At 30.6% G+C, this 24,036-nt stretch overlaps 1 protein-coding gene and 1 long non-coding RNA gene across 5 annotated transcripts in view; one reads left to right on the plus strand and one right to left on the minus strand.

Moving 5' to 3' along the window:
• Window positions 1-2,251: 2,251 nt before the first annotated feature.
• On the minus strand, window positions 2,252-5,525 carry LOC148275385 (uncharacterized). Its single transcript, XR_015824040.1, has 3 exons — window positions 5,435-5,525; window positions 3,919-5,352; window positions 2,252-2,547 (listed from the first exon to the last, which is right to left on the minus strand). It is a non-coding gene; the product is annotated as an uncharacterized LOC148275385 (long non-coding RNA).
• A 2,427-nt stretch (window positions 5,526-7,952) lies between these two features.
• Window positions 7,953-24,036, plus strand: part of Hr51 (photoreceptor-specific nuclear hormone receptor 51) — an 89,184-nt gene continuing 73,100 nt past the window's right edge. Inside the window, exons 1-2 of one of the 4 annotated variants that reach the window (XM_088235770.1) lie at window positions 7,953-8,139; window positions 17,501-17,604. In XM_088235770.1, coding sequence (XP_088091896.1) covers window positions 17,586-17,604 — 19 coding nt within the window. In that variant the 5' untranslated portion in view covers window positions 7,953-8,139; window positions 17,501-17,585. The remainder of the gene's footprint in view (window positions 8,140-17,500; window positions 17,605-24,036) is intronic. The other 3 variants (XM_088235769.1, XM_088235772.1, XM_088235771.1) reach the window with 3 other exon arrangements.

A 24,036-nucleotide genomic window follows, 5' to 3' on the forward strand; every position in this document is an offset into this window, starting at 1 on the left:
CTTCCATTTGTTGACTTTTGTGAAGTAAAAGAGCTGAAACCTTTATCACGTGGGTGAGATTCATCCGACTGAACCAAATCACCTACTAGGCCCTTAAACCAGCCAATGACAGGTCATAAGTCCTGCAAATGCCTAAACTTCAATATTCCCTTCTCAAAAATGTTTTCCCTCTCTTTTGAAATAAATTTAAATAAGTAAGGTCCAATGTTCAAATGTTTGTAGACAGGCTGGATTTCCACCCTAGGGAGTTATTTAGATCTAAATATGTTGCAACCGAGAGGGAATATGGAAGTCTAGGTATTTAAACGGCTAATGACGTGTCGGCCTCGTGTTGTAGTGGTCAGCGCACTTGCCTGCAATGCAAGAAGTCTTGGATTCGATTCCTAACATGGTTGATGTGAAATATTTATTTAAAACGGTGTTTTAACACTAGAATATTTCATTGTTGATTGATCTGCCATATAAATGTTTTTTTTATTATTGTTTTTTGTGTTACTAATTCTATATTTGTGGTGATATACCTACTCATGTGTCTATGTCAACTAATTGCTTGTCCCATCGCAACACAGGACTTACAATAATACGTAATGAAACAATATAAAAATATCCAATAAAAATGTAAATTTTTTGTAAATGCTAATCGTGAACATTAGAAAAATTGACAACCTCGACCCTATTCTTTCTGCATAACTTCGTTCAACTGTTCCTCCACCTTTTGGGTAGTCTTCCAGGCGGACGTTGTCCAGGTGGGATTTCATTGGTTGCAGTGCACACAAGTCCGTCGGTTCTCATTCTGTTCACATGGTCCCTCTTGTAGCTTCTCCTGGATATGCTCCAGCGTACGATATCCTCTATTTCACACGTATCTCTAATTATGCCTTGCTTATCATGTACAAGGCTTATATTAACTGCAAACGGTATGTTCCTTCTAATTTCGCTGACTAAAGTGTGAGGATCTAGTGGAATAATCGGCTGTGGCCTTGTTAAGGAACTTCTCGGCATTTGTTTTAAGAAGAAGAAACCACAGAAAACTCATTCAGGAGAAGCCGAACTATTGTCAGGCAAAAACAGGCCTTCCGTTCCATTTTAAGAGCGTTCGGCATTCTGTGTCTTATTTTTATTTATTTCAACAATCACCTTTACTATTTTGACCATGTATGATGATACTATTTGACCAAGTATATATGACCATGTATGATGATATTACCTCATGCGATAAGTCCTTATGTCTTATAACTTTTACGATATCTTCTAGGTCCTCATCTAGACCTTTACATCGCGTCTCCAGCTTCTTTCTCTTGACGCTCAAATTAGTAGAACGATAAGTTCATGCTTCTACCAGCTGAGACAAATTAAATGTATACGCAAAAATTTGCCGGTTGATGCCGCCCGTCAATTAATAAAAGCGTTTGTAGTGCCTAGAGTCGATTATTGTAATGGTATCTATGCAGGTCTATCAATGAACAAAATGACTCGCCTACAATCTGTATTGAAGGCTGCAGCGAGACTTATTTTCGGAATTTCTAAGTTCAGTCATATCACTCCACTACTTCGGGAACTACACTGGCTACGTTTTCCACAGAGGGTCGAATACAAACTCTGTTAGCTTATGTATAAGTCACTGCACAACTCTGCTCCGGAATATCTAAGGGAACTATGCATTCCAGATGAACTAGCTGACAGGCGTCTCACGCTTAGATCAGCTACGTCTACGGCGAGAGGAAAAGTTATTATACCTATACGCAAACAGCGCATTAAATTTAGTGAATGCGCATTTGCGGTCTCAGGCCCTATGGCATGGAATGCTCTCCCAGCAGAGGTGCGAGGCTGTGAGAGTGAAGTGATGTTTCGGAAAATACTTAAAACCCACTTGTTCTCTAAATCATTTGAAGAAATCCGTAGCATGTGACAACAAAATAAATTGTTTGAATTAAATTACAAATTTGAAAGCTTCAATTAAATTTATTTATCAATAAAATCACTATGTAAAGCGCCCTTGAGGTATTATATTACGAAAATGGCGCTACATAAGTTATCCTTAATAATAATAATAATAATTCGCTCTACGCTGAAAATGGGACAATGCGCTAATTAGCGTGTTACAGATTCGGTCTCAGAGCGTTTTTCTAGTATTGGACTTTAACAGTTTTTATTCCATAATAATTTATTGTGAATAAATTGTTTGGTATGGATCAAGACTAACGTAAAATTAAGCTTTTCTTATTTTATTATATAAATAAAAGACGAGTGATACTTTAATCCACAAATTTGGAATATTCAATGACCGGTTTCATCGCTTTCGCGACTGGTATCTTTATTCAGGGGTTCAATGTATTTATACAAAACAGAGTTAAGGATAGATAATTCAAAGTTTCATGAAAGTTAATTAAATAAAGTTATTTTTATCTTAAGGATCATTTTCAATTATTTATTTTTTTCTTCGGGTTAACTAATGAGTTTATATAATGCTATTGTAATGAGTTTAACTATTTTATTTTATTTTTAGAGTCCCATCCTTCGTGAGTGTGATTTAGTAAATTATGATTTCTGAAAAACAAAGGGGAAAAAGTCATTAGTAAAATTATATAATAATGGGTAAAGTAATGGAGAATGCACGTGTGTTATCTGTTCATTAAGTAATTCTACGTCGGGTTCATTTTTTAATCTATTAATTTCGAGAATTTCTAATTTGTCAAGTTATGGCCTTTAGGTGCAATATGAAGCATTTTTACTTTGTTTTTAATTCAAAGGAACGTTTATTTTCTATTAAATGATTGGCAAAAATTTGAATTATCTTTATTATTAGACCATGATTGTTTGTGCTCTTTTATGCGTAATTTAAAGACTATACTCGTTTGGCCTACGTAGCATGTATTTTTACAGTCGTTACAGTTAAGAAAGTAAGCTTCTGAGTTGGAAAACTTATCTTTTTTGTTTTTTTTTTTTTTAATTTGAAAATTTATTTATAAACCTTTACGGATTATTAAATTCATTTTACAAAAAATTATATAAACATTTTTCATTCATACTCTGCTGTTCAAAATAATATTTTTACATCTTTTGAAAAGTTTGTCTGAGTCTTTTGTTTAGTTTTGTCTGGTAGTTTATTGTATAATTTCAGTCCCTGGTTTATTAGTCTTGATTGTCCTTGTCTTGTTTTAGAAAGTTGTATTTGGTATTTGTCTGATATTCTCGTATTATGTCCATATTGACAACAAAAGTTTTAGTTCTTCGTCTACAATTACATTAGTGGCTAATTTATGGATAAATTTTAATGATTCTTGTTGAAAGAGTTCAGTTATATTTAATTGTTTAGTTTGTTTAAAAAGTTCTCTGTTGCAGTTAGATAGGGAAGGTCATATACTAACTTTAATATTTTATTTTGTTGTCTTTGTAGTATGTTCATGTTATTTTGATATCCTGCTCCCCATAGTAGTTGCGTATAACATATTTTAGTTTTTACATAGGCTTCTTACATTAGAATTTTTTCCGTTTTTGGAACAAAGTTTTTGATTTTTAAAAAAAGTCTTGATAATGTCGCCACTTTGTTAATTGAATTGTTGATATGAATTGTCCATGACAATTGTCTGTCTATTGTTAGTCCTAAGTATTTAACATGTTCAATTTCAGTAATTCGTTCATTATTTATGCAAGCATCTACTTTATGATATTTTTTTTCTAGATTCAAAATTGATAATATTGCATTTTTTTTCATTAAGTGTAAGTAAGTTTGTGTTTGTCCATTTAGTCAACATAGTTAGGTCTTTGTTTATGTCATTGTTTGTTAATACGTCTGTTTGATTTTTATAGAATAGTTCAATGTCGTCGGCATACATAATATTTTTTTCCCTTGAAATTGTACAGTGACAAATCATTAATGCATAATTTATATAATATTGGACCCAGTTTAGTATTTACCAACAAATTAGCTAAGGAATTATTATTGTAAAAGGCTGCGGTGCATTTATTTTTATTTATTATTTGTCCAATTTTAAGCGAAGCAAAGCGATGAAACTGGTCACTGGATATTCCAAATTTGAGGATTAAAGTATCACTCGTCTTTTATTAATCATTTATTATTATGAATATTTTATTATAATAAATCTCAATGAACTTCCATCAAGAATTTGCACTTAAAAAATTAAATGTAAAATTTAGCTGTTTACTTAATATTAATCACTCTATTTTTAAACTCAATTGGAACGTTTTAACTAAAAACATAATGTATCACCCTTTTTATTACCTGGAAAATAAATGATAAAGATATTTTTATAAACGCGTCAGTTTCACAATGATCTTTGAACACAATAATGCACACTTGTTAGCACAGTTGTTGGAATACTTTTTGTTGATAACAATGGTCCGGTGCAATATACGGCGCGGTTAGTCGTTGTCACTTTAAGGGGATAGATTTAATCTTATAGAAATATTTTTTAATGAGTACTGTAAACGGTAAAGTTCAGTGTGGGTTGAAATAAATTATTTGGTCCCAGGTGGGCGACATTATAGAGATAGATTATCCAAAATCAAAAATCAAATTTTTAAGATTAAAAAGAATAATGCAGATAACCAAATAAAGTACCTACAAACACTTACCATTTCACCAGTTTCGCTCAATCGGCAAAAACTTGAGATTTCTCAGCAAAATAAGATTATGTTGTATCGATTTAACTTTATAAATGAAATCAAAAACGTTATCTATAAAATACCTTACTGTAAAATGGAACAAATATGACTTAAAGATCTGGATTTTATGAAATAAACAACTCGTTAGTGAAATACAAAATTTTAATAAAAGAAGCAATTTTCTACAAATGTATCAAGATAAGTTAATATAAAAATTCAAAATTCTGCCTAGCTAATATGAGTAAGTGGTTGACAATAAATTTATCTAAGAAAAAAATATTTGTAACAATAATAATGACAAGTGAAATAGATTCTTGATTGTTTTCTTCTCGAGATGATATGAAATAATGTTGATTTTGCAAAATAATATCCGCAAATGGGACTCGATTTAAGATGTCTTCGGTTGGTCTATTTTTACTCGGGGTTGCCTCAGTTGATGATTTCCCAGAAGATTATTTGTCGACATTTTAATTCAGTAAATGATCGTCTGCTTCCTTGCATTTGTAAATTTGTTTCTCATGATCTTGAAGAAAACTTTGATATGCTGACATCAACTTTTCCAGATATTTACGAATAAACTTCGTAATAATTAGTGATCCATTCGAATCATGGAGTAAATATACTACATTGTAAAATCTTTATCATCGGACAAAGTAGATAAAAGATGGAGTAAATAAAATAAAATAAGGAGAAAAAAGTAGATAAAAAAGTAGAGAAAAGGGAAACCTGTATAAAATACAATCTCATTAGAATGTGATATCTCTCTCTACAAGAATTTCGGTAGTAAATTTAAAACAAATAGGCTTACGTTACGTTGAACGTTTCCTTTCTTGAAGGACTACATTTTTGAAATGTGCGATCGCCTCTCTTTGAGTCTTTGGGCGATAAATGGACTGTTCGTCTCGAGTTTTCAAATGGAAAGAAATCTACTTCTAATGCACGGATATCGTATGGATGAGTTACTACCGCGGCCGTCAGATGGCGCTAAATCAGGGAATTTAGAATTATAATCCAGTACTAAAATGCTTTCAAAACGGGGTACGTTGGACTTGTTTTTTACAACGTTACAATACATAACTGGTTTTCGTGTTAAGAAGATCAATTTAAAATAATGTAATTCTAGTTGCATAATGTAGTATTTAAATCGAACACTAAAAATATTTGTTCTTACTAATGTATGGTTTATGTTATGTTATTGTTATTTTATTGTGCATTTTATATTTTTAATAATATAAGCAAACATACATGAAATATATACATAAATATGTAGTGCTTAGAACTGCTTAAACATTTTGTAGTTTATTCATTTATTAATTAATTAAATCATACAGTCTTTTTTATTAATTTACTTATTTAATTAATTTTACAATACGCCCAAGGGGCATTTACAAAAAATATACAGGTTATACAACCATAGTAAGTAATAATTTAAAATATGAACAACGTTTTTTTGTATACATGAAGAAACAATAAAAAGCATACTGCCATGCAACATAAAAAGGGAAATTTTTATATAGTAAAAAAGAAAAAAAAGTATATGGATATACGAAAAGTAATTGAATTAAAAAGCAAATTGTAAATAACTTGTAAAGAATTTAAACAAAAAAATATGTATCCTTACATATACTTGTACGGATAAAAATAAATGGTATTAACAAATTATTGTTAAAAACAAATAATTAAAATTAGTTTACAGTAAGTATATATAAGATAATAACACAGTATCTGGTACACAACAATATTTGATACATTAATTTCAGAAAAAGATAATAATAAATAATAATACACATCAAAAACAAAGAAAAAAATGTATAAAAAAGAATGTTTTATTATGACATTAATAATTAGTTTTAAACAGCGCATTTAAGAACGTTTTATAATGGATAATTGTCGTATTAAAAATGTCTATATCACAAGTAAATTTATAAATACAAGGTACAAAAAAACAATTTAAAAATGTAAGACCAATTACAGATTTCACATTAATTTATTATGAATGCAGGAGGAGAAGTGAAAAAATAATGAAATTAAAAAAATATAGACACATACAAAACTTCAATAAAAAGGACATAAAATCGAGAATCAAAAATCACAACCAAAAATAATGAATTAGATGCAGGTAGTAGATGTACAGCGCCCTTGAGGTGATTTCCACAAAAACGGCGCTGTATAAATTATCCAAATTTATATATATTTATAAATATATATATATAAGTAAAAATGAAGAGTTTAAATTTATTATCTCTGTATATTAAGTCTTCTTTGTATATACTCACATAAAAAAATATTTTAAAGTAAATCATATTATTAATCATTGTTTATTTATTATTATAGAGTAACGTTCCTCATAGTTAACATTTTTATTATCCTAAAACGTTTCTTTTAGAAAATTTGTTTAGAAGTATGTTTTTTAAATATTATAATAAAATTTGGAAATTGAGTCAATCCTTAACTTCTCGGACTAGCCTCTCCCTTCCACAATTTATAAGAAATGCAAGTTACATGAATTATAAAAAAATGTATTCAAATATGAAATTAAAAAATATAAACAAAATGAAAGCCAAATAATTTAGAGCAATAAATACTTTGAAATATATTTTTTTAAGTTCTTACGAGTTTATTTTATTTTATTTTATTTGGGATTTTTACAGCTATTACATAAAAACATAAGTAAAAATATATTAACAATACTAGAGCCAATTTAAAAAATCCACTATAAATCTAATGACACATAATATATAAGAAAAGAGTTTACGTAATTGTATGTGTGTGACGTTTGTAATAATGTGTATGTGAATGTGTGTATGCGTGAATGAATGAGAGAGAGGGTACATGTGCGTGTGGGAATGAATGAGGGAGAGGGTGCGTGAGTGTGGGTGCGTAAGTATAAAAAAATTATAGTTAAAAACTTGTAATTATATTAAAAAGGGTACAGGAAAGAGCTTGGTAAAAAGTTTGATTATTTAAAAAAAAAAATAGATTATACTTAATTTCGAAACCTTTTTGTTAAAATTTAAATCAAGAAATACTATAAATTGTATTTATTAAAAGCATCAAAAAAATTTAAAAGTATTTTAAAGAGTTGCCAAAGGTATCAATGTTTCTCGCTGTGTTATCTAAGAGTTATAGAACTGTTTACAGACTCCCCCCTTAACATTTCAAAGGGTTCAAAAAACCAAGATCTTTTAGAGAAGGTAGAACATTGAACTTTTAATAACTATTAAATCAAAACAAAAGTTATTAAACATGTTTGTAATAGCAATTTATAATAACAATATTGTGACAGACATGTGTAATGAAAAATAAAACATTCATTTCATTAACATGACTGTATTTTTATTAATGTTTTACAAATACGACGCATTTTTAGAAGGGCTCTAACCTTTTTCAACACAATAAACATAATACAATCTTGATATATTTAAATAAAAATATTCGTAGCATACGCATTTAAGTTCCTTTTTACACACCGTGTACCTACCAAACAGTGGCGAATGGTGATTTTGTTTAGAGGTAAGCTACAAAAAAATTTCATAAATTTGTACCTACTTTTTACATAACATATAAGTAATATATAAATTGCATTTTTTTATATATTACTTTTTCTCTTGGCCACTGTTAAATGAAGATGTATTCAAATAATATTCTAGAATGTTCTGGGAAACTACCTAATGTTACTTATTTCTGTTTCTATTGGGCGGCATATCATAGAAGAAAGCGTCTTGTGAACCGTGCCTAAAGCTCACTAAAGCCGCATTCACAATCGAGTAGTGATCCCAAAAGAAGATTCCTATACTAATTAGGAAAACCAGCTGTTCAACCAACGTTCACGCGGCGTCATTTCTGACGACGAACAAAGCCTTTGTGCTCCCTTACTAAACTTCCTGCGTACGTCAACTTACACGTGAAGAACGTTGTGTCTAGTATGATCAGTATTCGCAGTATGAACAAACATCCGGTATCACATCTTTTGGTACATGTGCACAAATATTGATCATTTGGTGATGAATTATAATGCTAAGCTTCATAATGAGCGGTTAATTCTTCTGATGTATCTTTTCCATATTATTTCCAAAAGTGAGTTTCAGCTGTAGAATTCAAAGTGTTTTCCGATAACCAATGGTGTGGTTGGTAGAAACTTATTACGTCATCATTGCCGAGCGCCGCGCCGCACGGTGTCTTGCCTCGTACAAGCTAGACGCTAAAAATTCTAAAATAATATTTTGTAAGGAATTGCCATTTCTGCGAGAAATCACGTGAAAGGCGCTTAACAATTTTACATTTAAAATTACATTTTAACTGAGCTAAATACTCGTATATATATAAATTTTATTTTCTGATTTTAATTGAGGTTATGATAAACGAAAGAAGTGTGATTTCAGTTTTTTTTATGTATTTATAAATGCATCTACACCACAGATTTCATAATGATAATACGCCTGTATATATATGAGTATATCATTAGAAACGCATTTTTATGTTTATTTTATTTTTTTTATATTTAAATTTCATTGATAAACCCTTACGGATTACATACATTTGACAAAATATTTTTACTTTTAAAATTCACATTCTACTGTTAACAATAGTATTTTTAACATCTTTTGTAAAGGTTGTCTGAGTCTTATGTTTAGTTTTTTCTGGTAGTTTATTGTGCAATTTCAGTCCATGGGTTATTAGTCTCGACTGTCCTTGTCTCGTTTTAGACGGTTATCTATGATATTTTTCTGATATTCTCGTATTGTGTTCATGTTTACTAGCGTTTTTTTCAAGTTTGAATTATTCGTCTAAAATTACATCAGTGGCTAATTTATGAATAGATTTTAAAGATTCTAGTTTAAAGAGCCAAGTTACATTAAATTATTTAGTTTGTTTAAAAAGTTCTTTAGTTGCTGTTAGATTAGATTAGTTATATTTTGTTCCTTCTTTAATATTCAATATATCAAAATATCTCCAATATTATTACACAAATTCTTTTTTTTCTTATTTAAAAAAATATGTTTATAAATGTACTTAATAATTGTATAAATATTTCATTTTTATTAATTATGTGTAATTTTTTGTTTTTTTTAAACTTTTATTTACTTTATTACTATTATTTATTATATTACCATATGTTATTCGCACTTTCTGAATAACTAACATTTCATAACTTTTAAATTGATTTTATTTTATTACTCGGTTATTATAATGTGTACACTTAATTAATAACTTACATAGCTGTAAAAAATGATTATTGACTGTTTTTACAATTAAAGTTCCAATGTACCCTTATCTTTTATATGAATTATATGCAAAAACGGTTGTTTTTTTCCTAAATAAATAAAATGAATTATGTATTTTGGATTAAGTATACCCACGCACGGGCCATGCTTATGCGGGATTTTTGTTTTTATAAATAAAGTGATCCTCGCATAGGTTTTATATAATTAAAAGTGTAATAAATATAAACCAAAAAATTGTAAATAAATAAATAGATCTGAACTGATTGGGATTTTCAATGATCCGCAAGCGTAAAAGCGATTAGTTCCAGGCAAAGAAGCCGATCTCCAAACCAAGTGTTTTGACAGCGCCAAATTTCAACAAGTTTTTCTCTGCCTGAATTAAATTCTGACCTAAGGGTATATTTTCTTCGACATGTATTTTCCCTAATACAGAGTTCGATAGGTGTTTTGGAGCCATTTTAAGAAGGGATTTAAATACTGTCCAGTTTGCTTGTATTTTATTATCTCTGGGCTTTTTAACCAGTGGAAATCTCGAAGATGTTGTGAGATGTGAGAATATTTTTTTACTTCCGTATTAAGTCTTGCTACTTCATTGAAAACAAATGAAAGTTTATGAGTTTGGTATTTTGAAGATTTGCGTTTACATCCTTCATTTAATTAATTTAGACGCAAAACAACACAAGCATTAGCAAGAGCTTTGGTTGCGTCTATAGGAATATTTCTTCTCACGGATTTGATTTGTCGGAGATGGGAGTAGCACTAACCGTTTTATTGACCTGAGAATAAAATAAATGAAAATAAAGGTCTTAAACCCACTTGTGCAATGTATTTCATCCTGCCACGATGAAAAATTGCGTTTAATGTGTTTTAAAAAAAGTCTATTTAAAAATACGTGTTTAAGATATTGTATATTTATGCGTCTTACTTGTATGAAACGAAACACTGTGCTAGTTAGTCCGTTAGACGGCCGATTGTGAAACTGCCATCGCGGGTTTGATTCCCACTCGTTACAAGAAAGAAATGCAAGGAATGATTTTTTTCTCAATTGCTCTGGGTATTGTGGGGTGTTTTTCATTACTTCCTTCCACATCCTTTAGTTTCCACCCGGTTATAAGCCTCTAGAATAGTGGCTTAGTGATTTTTTTTATTTATTCTATACATGATTTCCCTATCCGCACACATTGGTGAATCGGGCAGTACAGTACAACTCCAATTGCGGCAAATCATGATATTTTTTTTACCTGGAATGTATGGTGATTAGTTTTTTTTTAATTTTTCGTTTATTTATTCACACTCTTTATCAAAATACAATTCCATGTTCACTTTGCCCAGCTAACAAGGGTACATACCCCTTTCCAAGCTAGGCAATTACATTTTAATATATTATAATATTTTTTTTATCAATATTCCTACAGAGATGAGGTAGAATTTTTTCAAATTCAGGATTATCGATATTTGAGCGTTTACAGGGCTTATGACCTGTCATTGGCTGGGTTGAGTGGCCACTTTACGTTTTTTACAACATTCCCCATTCCGCTTATTAGCGAATATCGACACAGGTAACATTTTGATTCTTGTATATATCTTATTAAATGAAAAACCATTCACTAGCGTGTTGGAGCGCCATCTATGTATTGATATTGAAGTTAAGTATTTTTAATTAGCATATTACTTTATTTTATGTATTTAAGACTCTTCCGAGTTAAATTAAGTACTAGTAATCGCCTGCAGATGATTCTGCAATTTATTTTATACTTATATTTTGACCTTATAATAGTTATTATAATTTTGATATTATATATATATAAGTTTGATATTATAATAGTTAACAAATTAATATAGAGCACAGACAAACAAAATATAAACTTATTCGGATACACGTTTTGATTCATATACATACAGACATACACATATATACATACATATATATATATAAATATACACATATATACACATGTACATACACACATACGTACATACACCCATGCGCATACACATACATACATTCATAAAAACATAGACAATTTATTTATGCGAAACTTCATGGTTGTCATCTTTTTTCTCTTAAGGTCCTGGAACAATAAAATATTGCATATCTTTGAGGGTTTTCAAAAGTCTAGCATCAAACCGCAGCTGTTATAAAGTCCCAGGGGACTCTCCATCAGCTGCTTAGGAAAAAATAAACCTTTAAATGCATATATTTTTTATTGCATTAAGACAAAGGAGTGTATTTTAAGGTGTAGGTTTCTGGTTTTATTTAAAACCGTATTCTTCATCCACACGGACAATGAATAAGACTTAAATGCATAATAAATCTCTAGAGATAGTGGATCTGATTGTATTACATAACTCTATAATAATTATTCTTAAATATCAAATTTTAAAGCCTAAGACTGACTGGAGGCGTCAATGAATGCGCCATTCTTTTGACAAGAAAGAAAAAGAAGTTTAAAAATATTTATCGTTTAAAACGTTCGTTTCCAATGTTTCCAGATTTTTGAGATTTAATATTTGTTTTTTATTTTACAAAATCTAGAGACCTGAAATAATAAGAATGATCGAATATATATATAATAAATGGTGAATATTACTCGTATATTTATTTATTTATACAATGATACATATTACAAATAAATAATAACGGATCCCCAATTCTATGAGGCCAAGAGCATTGTGTTGGCTTATGATTTAATCAAAGAATTCTAAAAACAAAATTTACAACGTAAACACAACTTTTAATAAAAATCTGGACAACACGCTTAATAGTATAATAAATCTATGCAATATCTCGCGGCAGTCTCCTGCAATAGTCTCTTGCCTTAGACTAAATCCAAGCATGTACACTTCTCCTGAAAATAACAATTGTGTTAGGCGATCACTTAAACTAGCCGATAAGAGCAGATCTTATAAACTTGCTTATTTCCTTTTTACATGTCTTCCTCTTAGTTGTAATATTTTGCCGTTATGTTTTTATTTTGCCATAAGGGATGTTTACAAATATACATACAAGGCTTTTGAAAATAATTTTATATTGTGTTGTCCCGTTTTGACCACTTCTGTCAAGAGGCGATAGTGTAATGAGAAGCTAAACGAAAAAAGATTGAATTATTTTAAGCGGTTCTGGGGTGGATATTGTATAGAGAGAGGATGGAAAGAATGCAAGGGGGTGGTTTATTGATAGCTGGATTTACTTTGTATGGCGTGACATGTGGCATAGAATGTCAAACATTCTCACTCTAGGCGGCCTCCGTGGTGTAGTAGTCAAGATGCTTGACTCACTCACGGAAGATTCCGGGTTTGATTCCCGGTGAGAACAGAAAAAAATTAATGTGAGTTTTCTCACGCCTGGGTGCTGTTGTAATTCGCCTCTATAATTAGGCCACCTGGCCTTTTGCAGTGCAAAAAAAATCACTACTAGTAAAAACAGAGAGCTCTTCAAACCTTATTGTTTATTGAAACCACATTTATTTTATTTTCAATATATTTACGTTACATTTGATTAAGACACAAATCCAAACTCCATGGAACCAAAGTCCTGTGTTGAGTTGGGACGAATATACTTGTGTTTAAAGCTTTAACCATCAATATCACCATATTTATTGTACAGAAAAAAGCAAGATTAACAACACATGGCATTTCAACATATGAAAAAAACATACAATAAGAAAACTAAAATTAATGGCTTAAAAGTTTTGAAACCACTGTTTATTATTGTATCTAGATAAGTCACAGTTGTGTGCACTGCTAAATGTTCGCGTTTGGGGAATAGCTATTCCCTGAAGATGGGATTAGAGATCCATTCGAATCGAAAAAGTGAATCTATTCAAACTACTGTTAGTTGTCAATTTTATGACAAAGATTTTTTCATCATCAAACGTTATTTTTATGAAAGAAAATGAATTGAAATGATCAATCCATGATTTAATTTTTGTCCGCCTCGTGTCGCCTTGTAATTATTCTTGCATTGGACGACCGTTTACCAAGTTCCGGGTTCAATTTTAGGATCCTCCTATTGTTTGAAGGAAAATGTAAATCAATACCCAATGTCATTTGACAAACTATCGTCTTAAGTTCAGTGTAGAAATTAGAAATTAAAGAAATTAAATTTCCTGTATGCAAGCACTAGATTGTCAATACACCCAAATTACTGATGACGAATTGCTGACACGCGCGGATATCAAAACGCTGAGAACCACGGAAACAGCGTACAAAATTAAGTTCCCACTAGGAACTAAATTAGTACACTATAGCTATTAGTAGCACCATCAGTTGTAAAAGTCAGTTCCATCATGTGGTCAGATAGTTCAGTACTTACACAGTTACTAACTAAAGTAAACCATTTGCGTAGTTACTCTTTATGTGACTCTGTTTATACGACATGACATGCAATAAACACACTTAAATTATAAACAGCGTTTTCTTCTATCCACCTTCAACTGGGTAGGAGCTCCCATGCGCCCACATGCAACTAATCTTACATATATTCCAACGGAGATTCAGAATTTTTTTGATTCTTAGCATTTACAGCACGCATGTCGTTGGCTGATTTTTGTGATCACGTTCCCGACTATATATATTTTAACAAGCAATTTTATTTGAAATATTATAAATACCCTCAACAGCGTTTCGTTCTGAATTAAATAAAATGAATTGCGTCAAAAAAATACTGATACCAGATGATCCTCCATATCACCCCTGCTTTGTACAGGGCAGATACAACAGGGATGTAAACAATATAATAACAAGTGGATTAAGTTCCGCGCTAAGGGATGAACGATATATTCAATGCAGATGTCATCCTTCAAAGTGTTGCGTTTAATTCAACTATAATGTTTGAGGGTAAGTTTGATAAAAAAATTATATATACAAGGCATGGAAACAATTATTTTTTTATCCTCATCAAACCGTAATGGTTTCTTCGTGTGTTTCACAAACGCAACGTCAAAAAGTGTGTCTTTTGTTCTCCTTTTCTTTATTTATTTTTATAAAACACTTTAAATTTACAGTTTTTTTTTACAATTTCTACTATTTGAGAAAATAAGTATTAAATTAACATATTGTAGGTACGAGAATTTAAGAATATACTTTTTTTTTTGTAATTGCAAATTATTTGTACCTCGCTTTTGTTATGTGCGAGGTGTTACCAAAGATATTTATCTTAATATTATATTCCGTTGACTTTAACATTTTTCACCGTAGATAACAATAATTAAAATAAAGCAGAATCGGGATAAACAAAATAACTCTAGAAATATTACATTAACAAATAATAAAAAATAAAATATCTTAAAAGTTAGACACAAAAAACAAAAGGAGCTAGATACCACCATTGAATCGAACAGTCTCTTTTTGTGTATCAATAAGAATATTTAAGAAAACTAAAATAAACATTTTTTTTAACGAAAAATTCAACTAAAGATCTACACTATACTATGAAGAGAGGAGAAGGTGAGTGGGGAGGAAAGTAAAATATGTGCGTGTCCAGGCTGACGAAGAATGTCGATATATAGGTTTATGGAAATGAGGGACAGTGAAAGATTTCAGTGTTAAACCACATGTAAAACAAACAATTCGTTTCAATTTTGCAAAGAATTGAGCCCGGGACTTCGAACATGGTATATAAATGCACCAACCACTACACTACAAGGTCGACATATTACCCACTCGATTTCCTTTTACATAATTTTTACCTCGTGGTAGCCATCGAGCTATACTCGTTCAGAGTTCTGGTTCTATTTCACACAAAAAACTGTATTATTCATCCGTCTGGGCACAGACAGAGGGTGGGTATTTCGTTAAATTATTCTAAGATTTTAATATGAATGTATTTTTTGAAAATATTATTTAGTTTTTAGCGGGTAGGTACAGAAGGTAATGATTGCTCACTCAAGGAAATTTTGAATTAGGATGGTTGAAGGTTTGATCCTACTTATCCAATAACAATACTTTGTGAGGAATGCAGTAATAAGAGAACGGACGCAACAAACTCCGGTTATAACTGTCATCAAGCGGGGCGATACGGTTGGCTTGGCCATGTGCTGCGGATGCCTCCTGAGAGCCTTAACCACGTTTGCCTACTTTACAAGGCATCAGGTTCTCGACGTCCTGGATGTCCACTGCTGACTGTTCGTCGGCAGTTCGTGTCAGAACCACGGGACATGAACCTGACTTGGGAGGATGCACAGGAGCTGGCAGTCGACAGAGATGCTTTAAGGATCTTTGTGGACACCATATGCTCCAACTAGGGAGCGGACATGAAATAATAAATAATTAAAAGAGTCGCCTATACGGAAAAAAAACAATTATTTGATTAATGACCACGAACTAAGTTACAAATTACAGTAATACAAAGGGCCGTAGGTATTTGTGTAGAAAATTGCAAGCGCAAACCGAAACCGTCCATTACACGTTTGTTGTTAAACTAAAAACCAAACTAAAACCAAAACCAACACTTTTGTTCAATGTAATATTATATTTTTATTTTAGTTTATTTATTATTATTTTATTTATTTAATATTCAGGCTTAAAAGCTTCTCTAGAGAATTATTTCTCTTAAATATAACTTCAAACTTCCACCGATAAATAATTTGAATGTTTTAAAAAGAGTAATTTCACGACAAATCTCAAAACACCTCCCTTAACTTTCGTCCCCTAAACATAAATCCCTTTTGATTGACGACCTTTTAATCCTACCACCTGCCCCTCGCTGCGGATCAAGTGGTACAAATGTCATATTTATTTAGGCTATATTAATCTAAGTGATTTTTAGTTACACCAACTTGCGCACCATTGTACAGCCAGGATTACTGGCACCGTGCCATATTTTTACTACCCATAATAAAGGAAATGTAATTTTATTATAATATGCACTTTATAAGGGTTGAAACTTGTAACGCGCAGACAAATTTGCGGCAATGATCCAATGAGGAACTTCAACCCTACGGAAAATTTAATACAATAAAAAAAAATTGCACGTGGCAAAAATTGATGCATTAAATTGTTCCGCAAAGTTTCCTGAAAATGCACGAAAAGAATAATAAAATACATTTTAATAAAAACGGACTTATTTGAATGACGTCATTGGTTCAAATGAATTAACATATTATATGAGAGCTATGGATGGACCAATGAAAAGAACTGATTGAGAATAAGCAGAAAATAACCTCTGACGTCACACGCGGAGTTATTTCAGAAACACAAAACTTTAAAAAATCGTTGCGCTGATAATAAAAATTATTTAAACATTAAAAAAAAATGTCTTAGTTTAATACTCAATTAACAAATAAAGAAACAGAAAAACCCACTGAACTTCCTCATTGGATATTTATTATTTTTGTTTACTCTTGTATCAATTATATAAATAAATATAAAAAAAAGGAATAAATTATTTTCTTTTTTTATTTTAAATTTTAAATTTGGAGCTCAATTGTTCTCGATTGAACTCCTGAATCTTATTAACTTTAAAATACCGAATCGAGTCACTAGAAGTACGGAGTTGTTTGCAACTACGAGTACACACGTGGGTACTAACTATGCACGACACTCTCCGATTCCGCGTTTACATTCCTTAGCCAACAAATTTACTTGTGATATAGACATTTTTAATGCATGGGATTCATAAAACATAATCGAGTGTCTTTACTTTTTAGATGTCAAGCGGGAACAGGACGATGTGTGGTGGACAAAGCTCACAGAAACCAGTGCCAGGCTTGCAGATTAAAGAAGTGTCTCTCTATGGGGATGAACAAAGATGGTAAGTCCTAAAACTAATTGTTATTCATATAGTTTTAAAATCTAGAAATAGTACCCACATAATTATATTCTTATGCGTGCTCCAGTAATCAAATTAAATGTTTATTTGTATAACACACATGCCTGAACGTGACGTGTGAATAATTTTTTTAATATTTTTTATTATTAAATCATACATTTTTTTTGTACTCCCAGGAGTTACAACAAACTCATTTTGGGACAGAATAATATTTACATAAAGGTATGGTAATAATAATAATATAGTAACAAGTAATTTTTTATTTTATTATTTATTTTATTATTAATTTTTCCATTGAGTAATAGTTTTGATTTAAGGTAATTCATAAACAAATACGTTTATTTCTATTTTTATATATTTTTAACTTTTTAATCTTTTTTTTTTCTATTGAATATGTTCTGTAACTTGAATTATAAAAATAAAACTTTTATTTTATTGGTTGTTTGGAAGAAAATGCCATTTGGCAATAAGCCCGCCAATGTACAAATAACATTATGTACAAAAAGTTAAATAAATGAAAATAATATGTACATAAAACTGAAATAAGATAGCAAGCAAGTATATAATACAAAAAAAATAAAACAGTTCATAAAAGGCAATATTAAACATTCGCACATAGTAAGAAAGAAATGTCCATATTCTTGTATCCAATAGGCATGTTTACATGTTTATTCGATTTTTTTATTTATATTAGAAAATCGGAATTGATTATGCAAATTATTCTGGTAGACCAAATTTCATAGCCTAAGGCAGGTTGACTGGGAGTGTCAATAAATGCGCCTTTCCCTTGACGCCTCCCCGTTTGTCTCGAGCCTTAATTGGACTGCGGCTGCAGGCCAAAATGGTATCTGTGAACACCTTTGAGTTGTTTCATCCATTGTCTTCAAAGGGCATTGAATTCAGTAATAATGACAAACGAATTTAGATTAATGGTCGCTTCTCCGATTATAATAATCAGAAACCAATTTGAAATTAATTAAAAGTGTATCTTTGATCCCGTTTAAGAGAAAAAAAATACGGGAACCGAAACTCGGACACTAAATGTAGCTTTTACAAAAACAACATTATAATCAACACATTCTTATCAGATCCTAATGGGGTATAGGAAATTACATTGTTATAATTTATTGTATCGTGGCATGGTGTCTCGATAATAAGTTGTGTACAGGATGTTAATAGAACACCGATGCAGTACCCTATGAATCATTTGTTGTAATAGCTAATACAATTAACTGACGCACGGAAGGTTCAGGGTTCGATTCCCAGTGAGAACACAAAAATTTAATGGAATTCAACACTGTAATTGGGCCTTTTGTTCTGTTGCATTGCAAAAAAATACAAAATTAAATAGAGATTTAAAACTAAAATGTTAAGCTTTCACACCCTTTCCCCGTAAAAGTTGACATAGATGATATAACACCACACAACTCTGTATTTACATACATGTATTCCAATTTTAATATCTCCATCTTCGAATAATGGGTACAGAATTTAAAAATGAATGCCAAAAATGGATGTTCTGACATAGAACGTTTTGAAGTTTTTAAACTTTTTGGACATTTAAACAAACGTATTAATTAATATGAATGAACCTGCTTAATGTTAATAGCCTAGTTTAATTGTTTTATTTTTTTAAATTTTTATTTTCTTTTATTTAGGAAACATACAGTACAGTTACATAGTTTTATATTTTACACAGTTAGACTTAACTCTAATGGACCAGTGAAGTTTCCATATTATAAAGTAATTATATGTAAGGTTATTAATGAAAGTACAAAAAATAGAAGGAAAAAAAACATAAATGGAAGTTGTTTAAACGTTAAAATTAAAGTAAAAAAGAGTTATTTTAAAGTTTGTAGTTAGTATTAACAAATGGAAATAATATTAAAAATTAAGAAAATTTGTAAAAGTAATTAAAAGTTAAGAATTAAAATAAAGAATTTAAAAAATGCTCAGATGTAAAAAGTAATAACATTTATTACACTAGTTATTTATATTAATGTTTTTTGTCAATATTTCTCGATGAAACTCCATAGTTAATGATTTAGATAAAATTATAAATAAAATGATCAATAAATCTACATGGTTTAGTTTCACTTTTATTTAATTTGACCAACGAGCTCTTTCGCCTAAGAAGACATCTTCTTCTTCTTCTTCTTCTATTGCCTTGCCGGGTCCCCCCGACGTTGACGATCACTACAGCGAAAGCATATGTATCTGTCCTACGCTAACTTTACATTTCGTAGCCAGGACGACTGCTTATCGATGTACTCGCCGTAGTGATTCCTGGGAAAAGATGACCAGAGTGGTTTCCCGTTGCCTTCTCTGGTGGATTTTTTATCGGGGTTACCTTCCCTTAGCTGGTTGGTTTTTGTTTTGAGGCGCCAAAAACTCGCCTTTCATCCTCTCGTTATCTGCTGCAATCACACCGTTATGAGTGTGATCCCATTGCTCGGGGTTCGCGACGTGGACGCTAACGAGTAGGGCTAGTCAGTAGTGTTGCCGGTGGAATGCAACTGGGTGTTCGCAGCATTTTATAGAATCACACCCTTCAGCAAGATGTGACTCACTGCGACCCTACTCACAGTTTGAACCCCAAGACATCTTCAGGACTGGTAAATTGTTTGCAACATTTCGAGCTTTTGTAATATTTACTACAAGGTTTGAATATAAAAAGAGCACCTGTTATAAATGGACAGACAACAGAAATAACAAGACGACACGCGGTACATATATTTAAAAAGTTAATAAAAGTAGAGCTATTCATAATAAAAGTGTTTTATTTTGGATAGCTTATCAAAATTTTAATATGGAATTCTACCAATTATCTGCATACACAATATCTCATAGATATAATTAAAAATGGTTTGCAAAACGGTTAATTTTTAGGAAAGTTTTTGACCGATGTTGGAATTAAGTCCTGGTAACTTTTATATTTCTTATTATTTAAAAGATAAAATAAATAAAAGACTCAAAATGTAAAACAATTTTTAAAATAAAAATAACTGCACATATAAATAGTGTAGCGAGAGATTTTTTAAAAAAATATACGTAAATCAATAAACGTAGTAGGTACTTTATCAACAATATTTTGAGTTTGTCCAAATTTTTGTAGACAAGGACTGGATTCAACTCCCTGGGGAGCTGTTTATATTTACATATTACAATAGAGATGAAGAACATTTAAGAGAAGGTAATTTGGAAGTCTAGGCATCTACAGGGCTTATGACCACTTAAACCAGCCATTGACAGGTCATTAGCCATGTAGATGCCTAGACTTCCATATTACCTTCTCTTAAATGTTCTTCATCTCTGTTGTAATATGTTAAGTAGTACTTTATATAATTGGTACACATGTTATTTATATTTTTATGTATTTCTTTGCTTTATATTTGTTTTATTATATATTATACTATATTATTTATGTTTAAGTAACATATATTCTTGGCACATATATATACTTTATATTTGTATAATAATGATTTTTAATTTCTTTCATTTGATAAGTTAGGCATTTATAATAAAGTAGTTTTAGTTTTTCTTTTTTATGTTATTGTTTTATTAGTATAGGACTACTTACGCTCTAAAGATAAAAAATCTCCATCTTGGAACAGGCTGTGCCATGTTAGATGGAGACTATCATAAACAGAGAACACTCCGTTTTCATTTTACATTAATTGGTTTTATATAGATTCCCTGTTATAAAATATGTATATTATTTTTTTTGCAATAAATGTATAAATAAATAAATGTAAGTATCGCCTAATTTCCAGTATTTTTGTTATTCTGATGTCTTGGAATTGTACAGCCTAAATGTCAAATTTTATGCGTCAGAAATGATCACGTGAACTGCGTCAGTTATTAGTTTTGAACACATTTTAATTGACATCCATTCTTTATATTATACTGTACCCTTCAAATATCTGGGTAATTTTTTATGCCGTGTCTTTCTCGGTATTCCTTGTTTTCTGTATCCATCTGTATTTGCATCGCCAAACTTCGTCGTTCTTTCCCTGTCCATCTACGTTACCTGTCCAAACCACGTAACACCCCCTTCTTATCGTTTTGGATTAATCGATAATTACTATAGCTAACATCCAGAAAGATCAGTAACAAAAATATAATATATTACTTTTTAGTGATTTTGTCCAATATTTTTTAACATATGTTAATATTTCAATTTTCATTATTGTTAGAATTTACATTTTAATTTGTATAATTATTGACATTTCTTAAAATTCATATTTGTGCTTCAATTTTGAATACTAATAGTATTAATTTAAAGTAATTGTTTTAGAATCATTCAAGAGAAAATACACGTTACAAAAAAAGTAATTCCTAAATACAGGAAATTCCTAGCTAGAAACAAAAAACGTCGGTTAATTGTAAAAAAGTTAAATAAATAAAGAAGGCATTTTTGAAAAACAAAATTAATAACCGTAAAAACACACCTAACTACAGTACTTTTAAATTTTTAATAGGCCTATATAATTAAGTTTGGGCTTGTTGGTGAACCAAGTAAGCAAAAAAATTTTATTATCGTATTTTAGTAAGCACATTATACCATTTTACTTTAAAACTTTATGTTATGCACACAAAAAAAGGCAATTGAAGATGCGAAATGGATTGTAATTTATTGATCTATTATATAAACTCTTGATCGAGCACCTACTTCTTTTGGCCTTATGGTAAATTCGTGTTTCTTTAGCAATAAATCTTATATACTAGAAACTAAATAATTAAGAATATTTGCATTGTTTAAATTAATAAAAATAAACAACAAAACTTGAAAGTAAGCACAAATGTTTTTTTTTGTTATTTAACCCTGCAAAACCAGGCAGTTAAATTCTCTCCCCTAATTTGCCTAAATAACAACCTTTTAGCAAACCTGTTTTTTCACTAAACTAGCCTTAGTACTGGCACGTGGCGTGCACCACGTGACCTGTGGGGGTTCTATTATTGCTTTGGTTTTTTTTATAACTCTATCTCGTAATTTACTTTTAGCCGTCCGCTTGCCACCCTTTGGTAGTTTAAAGGGGTTAATAATCTCTATCTACAAATTTTGTACAATGTTTTAAATTCATTTTTTAATATTTTAACGTCTTTAGCGAGCTATGACATTTTTAAAAATTATCAGGTACACACATAATATACGGAAACTGGGCAGTGATAATTATGTGCTAAATATTATAACAAAATAATGCTAACGAAATAAATATCTTTGTTAATTTATCATTTACGTACCTAAAACCTTTATTTTAATTTTTTTTATATTTGGATTTTTATTTTACCTGTATGTAACCCATATTTTAATATTTAGGTACGAAATATTTGAAAGTCAGGTGTGATGCTTTTTACGGTCACTTCTATCAATATGTATATTTTTAGTCGGCCTCGTGGTGTAATGGTCAGCGCGTTTGCCCACCATGCAAGAGGTCTCAGGTTCGATTCCCGACACGATTAAAAAGAAATATTTATTGTAAAGGGTGTTTTTATACTAGAATATTTTAAAGTTCCTCGACTGGTATCTGAAGCCTAAGACTGATAAATTTGCCTGCATGTAACAAAAATGATCAAGATTCACTGAATTTAGTGTACCAATGCAGTGTTCTATACACCATCACGTGTGAAAAGGGAATGATGATGATATTTGCATTTAAAACCAATTACCTATTGATGGTATATCTATGAAAAAAGCATATTCTAAATCAATAAAAACTATTCTTTGTATTTAAAATAAAGAAATTTAACGACTCAGTAAAAAATATATAGTTTTATTAAATTATGTAATTAATTTTGGAGAAATATTAAAATAAATATTAATTATAAATATAAACGAGTATATATTATAATTCAATAAATACAAACCGCTCAATGTTATTTTCAATGACACCGTGTGGATTTTCGCCATGGTGTGAAATTAGCCAATCACGTGATATCACGAAGTAATAAATATATATTTTTTCCAAATTAAAAAATGTGTCATCATCATCATTCCTTTTCCGCACCCAATGGTGCATAGAGCACTGCATTGGTACCAATCGCAGTGTTTCTTGATCACTTTTGTTACACAAAGGTAAGATGATCTGTCTTACGCTTCAGGTACCAGTCCAGGGACTATGAAATATTCTAGTGTAAAAAAACCTTTTCAAATATTTTTTTCATGTTGACCATGTCGGGAATAAGACCCGAAACCTCTTGCATGGTAGGCAAACGCGCTGACAACTACACCACGAGGCCGAATGAGTTCAACAAGTAAAATGAAATGGTCAAAGTTATACGTCATTCGAAAGATAATTTTCTGCTCTATAGGCTATTGTGTTTGCTTTTACATTATATTAATTACATAGTTCATTTGATTATAAGCATTCTAAATGAAATGTCAAGTAGACGAAACTGATCATTTCCGACATC

This window comes from Micrasema longulum, unplaced genomic scaffold, assembly GCF_059751315.1.
Source record: "Micrasema longulum isolate JH-2025_06_02 unplaced genomic scaffold, ASM5975131v1 h1tg001434l, whole genome shotgun sequence".
NCBI lineage: Eukaryota > Metazoa > Arthropoda > Insecta > Trichoptera > Brachycentridae > Micrasema > Micrasema longulum.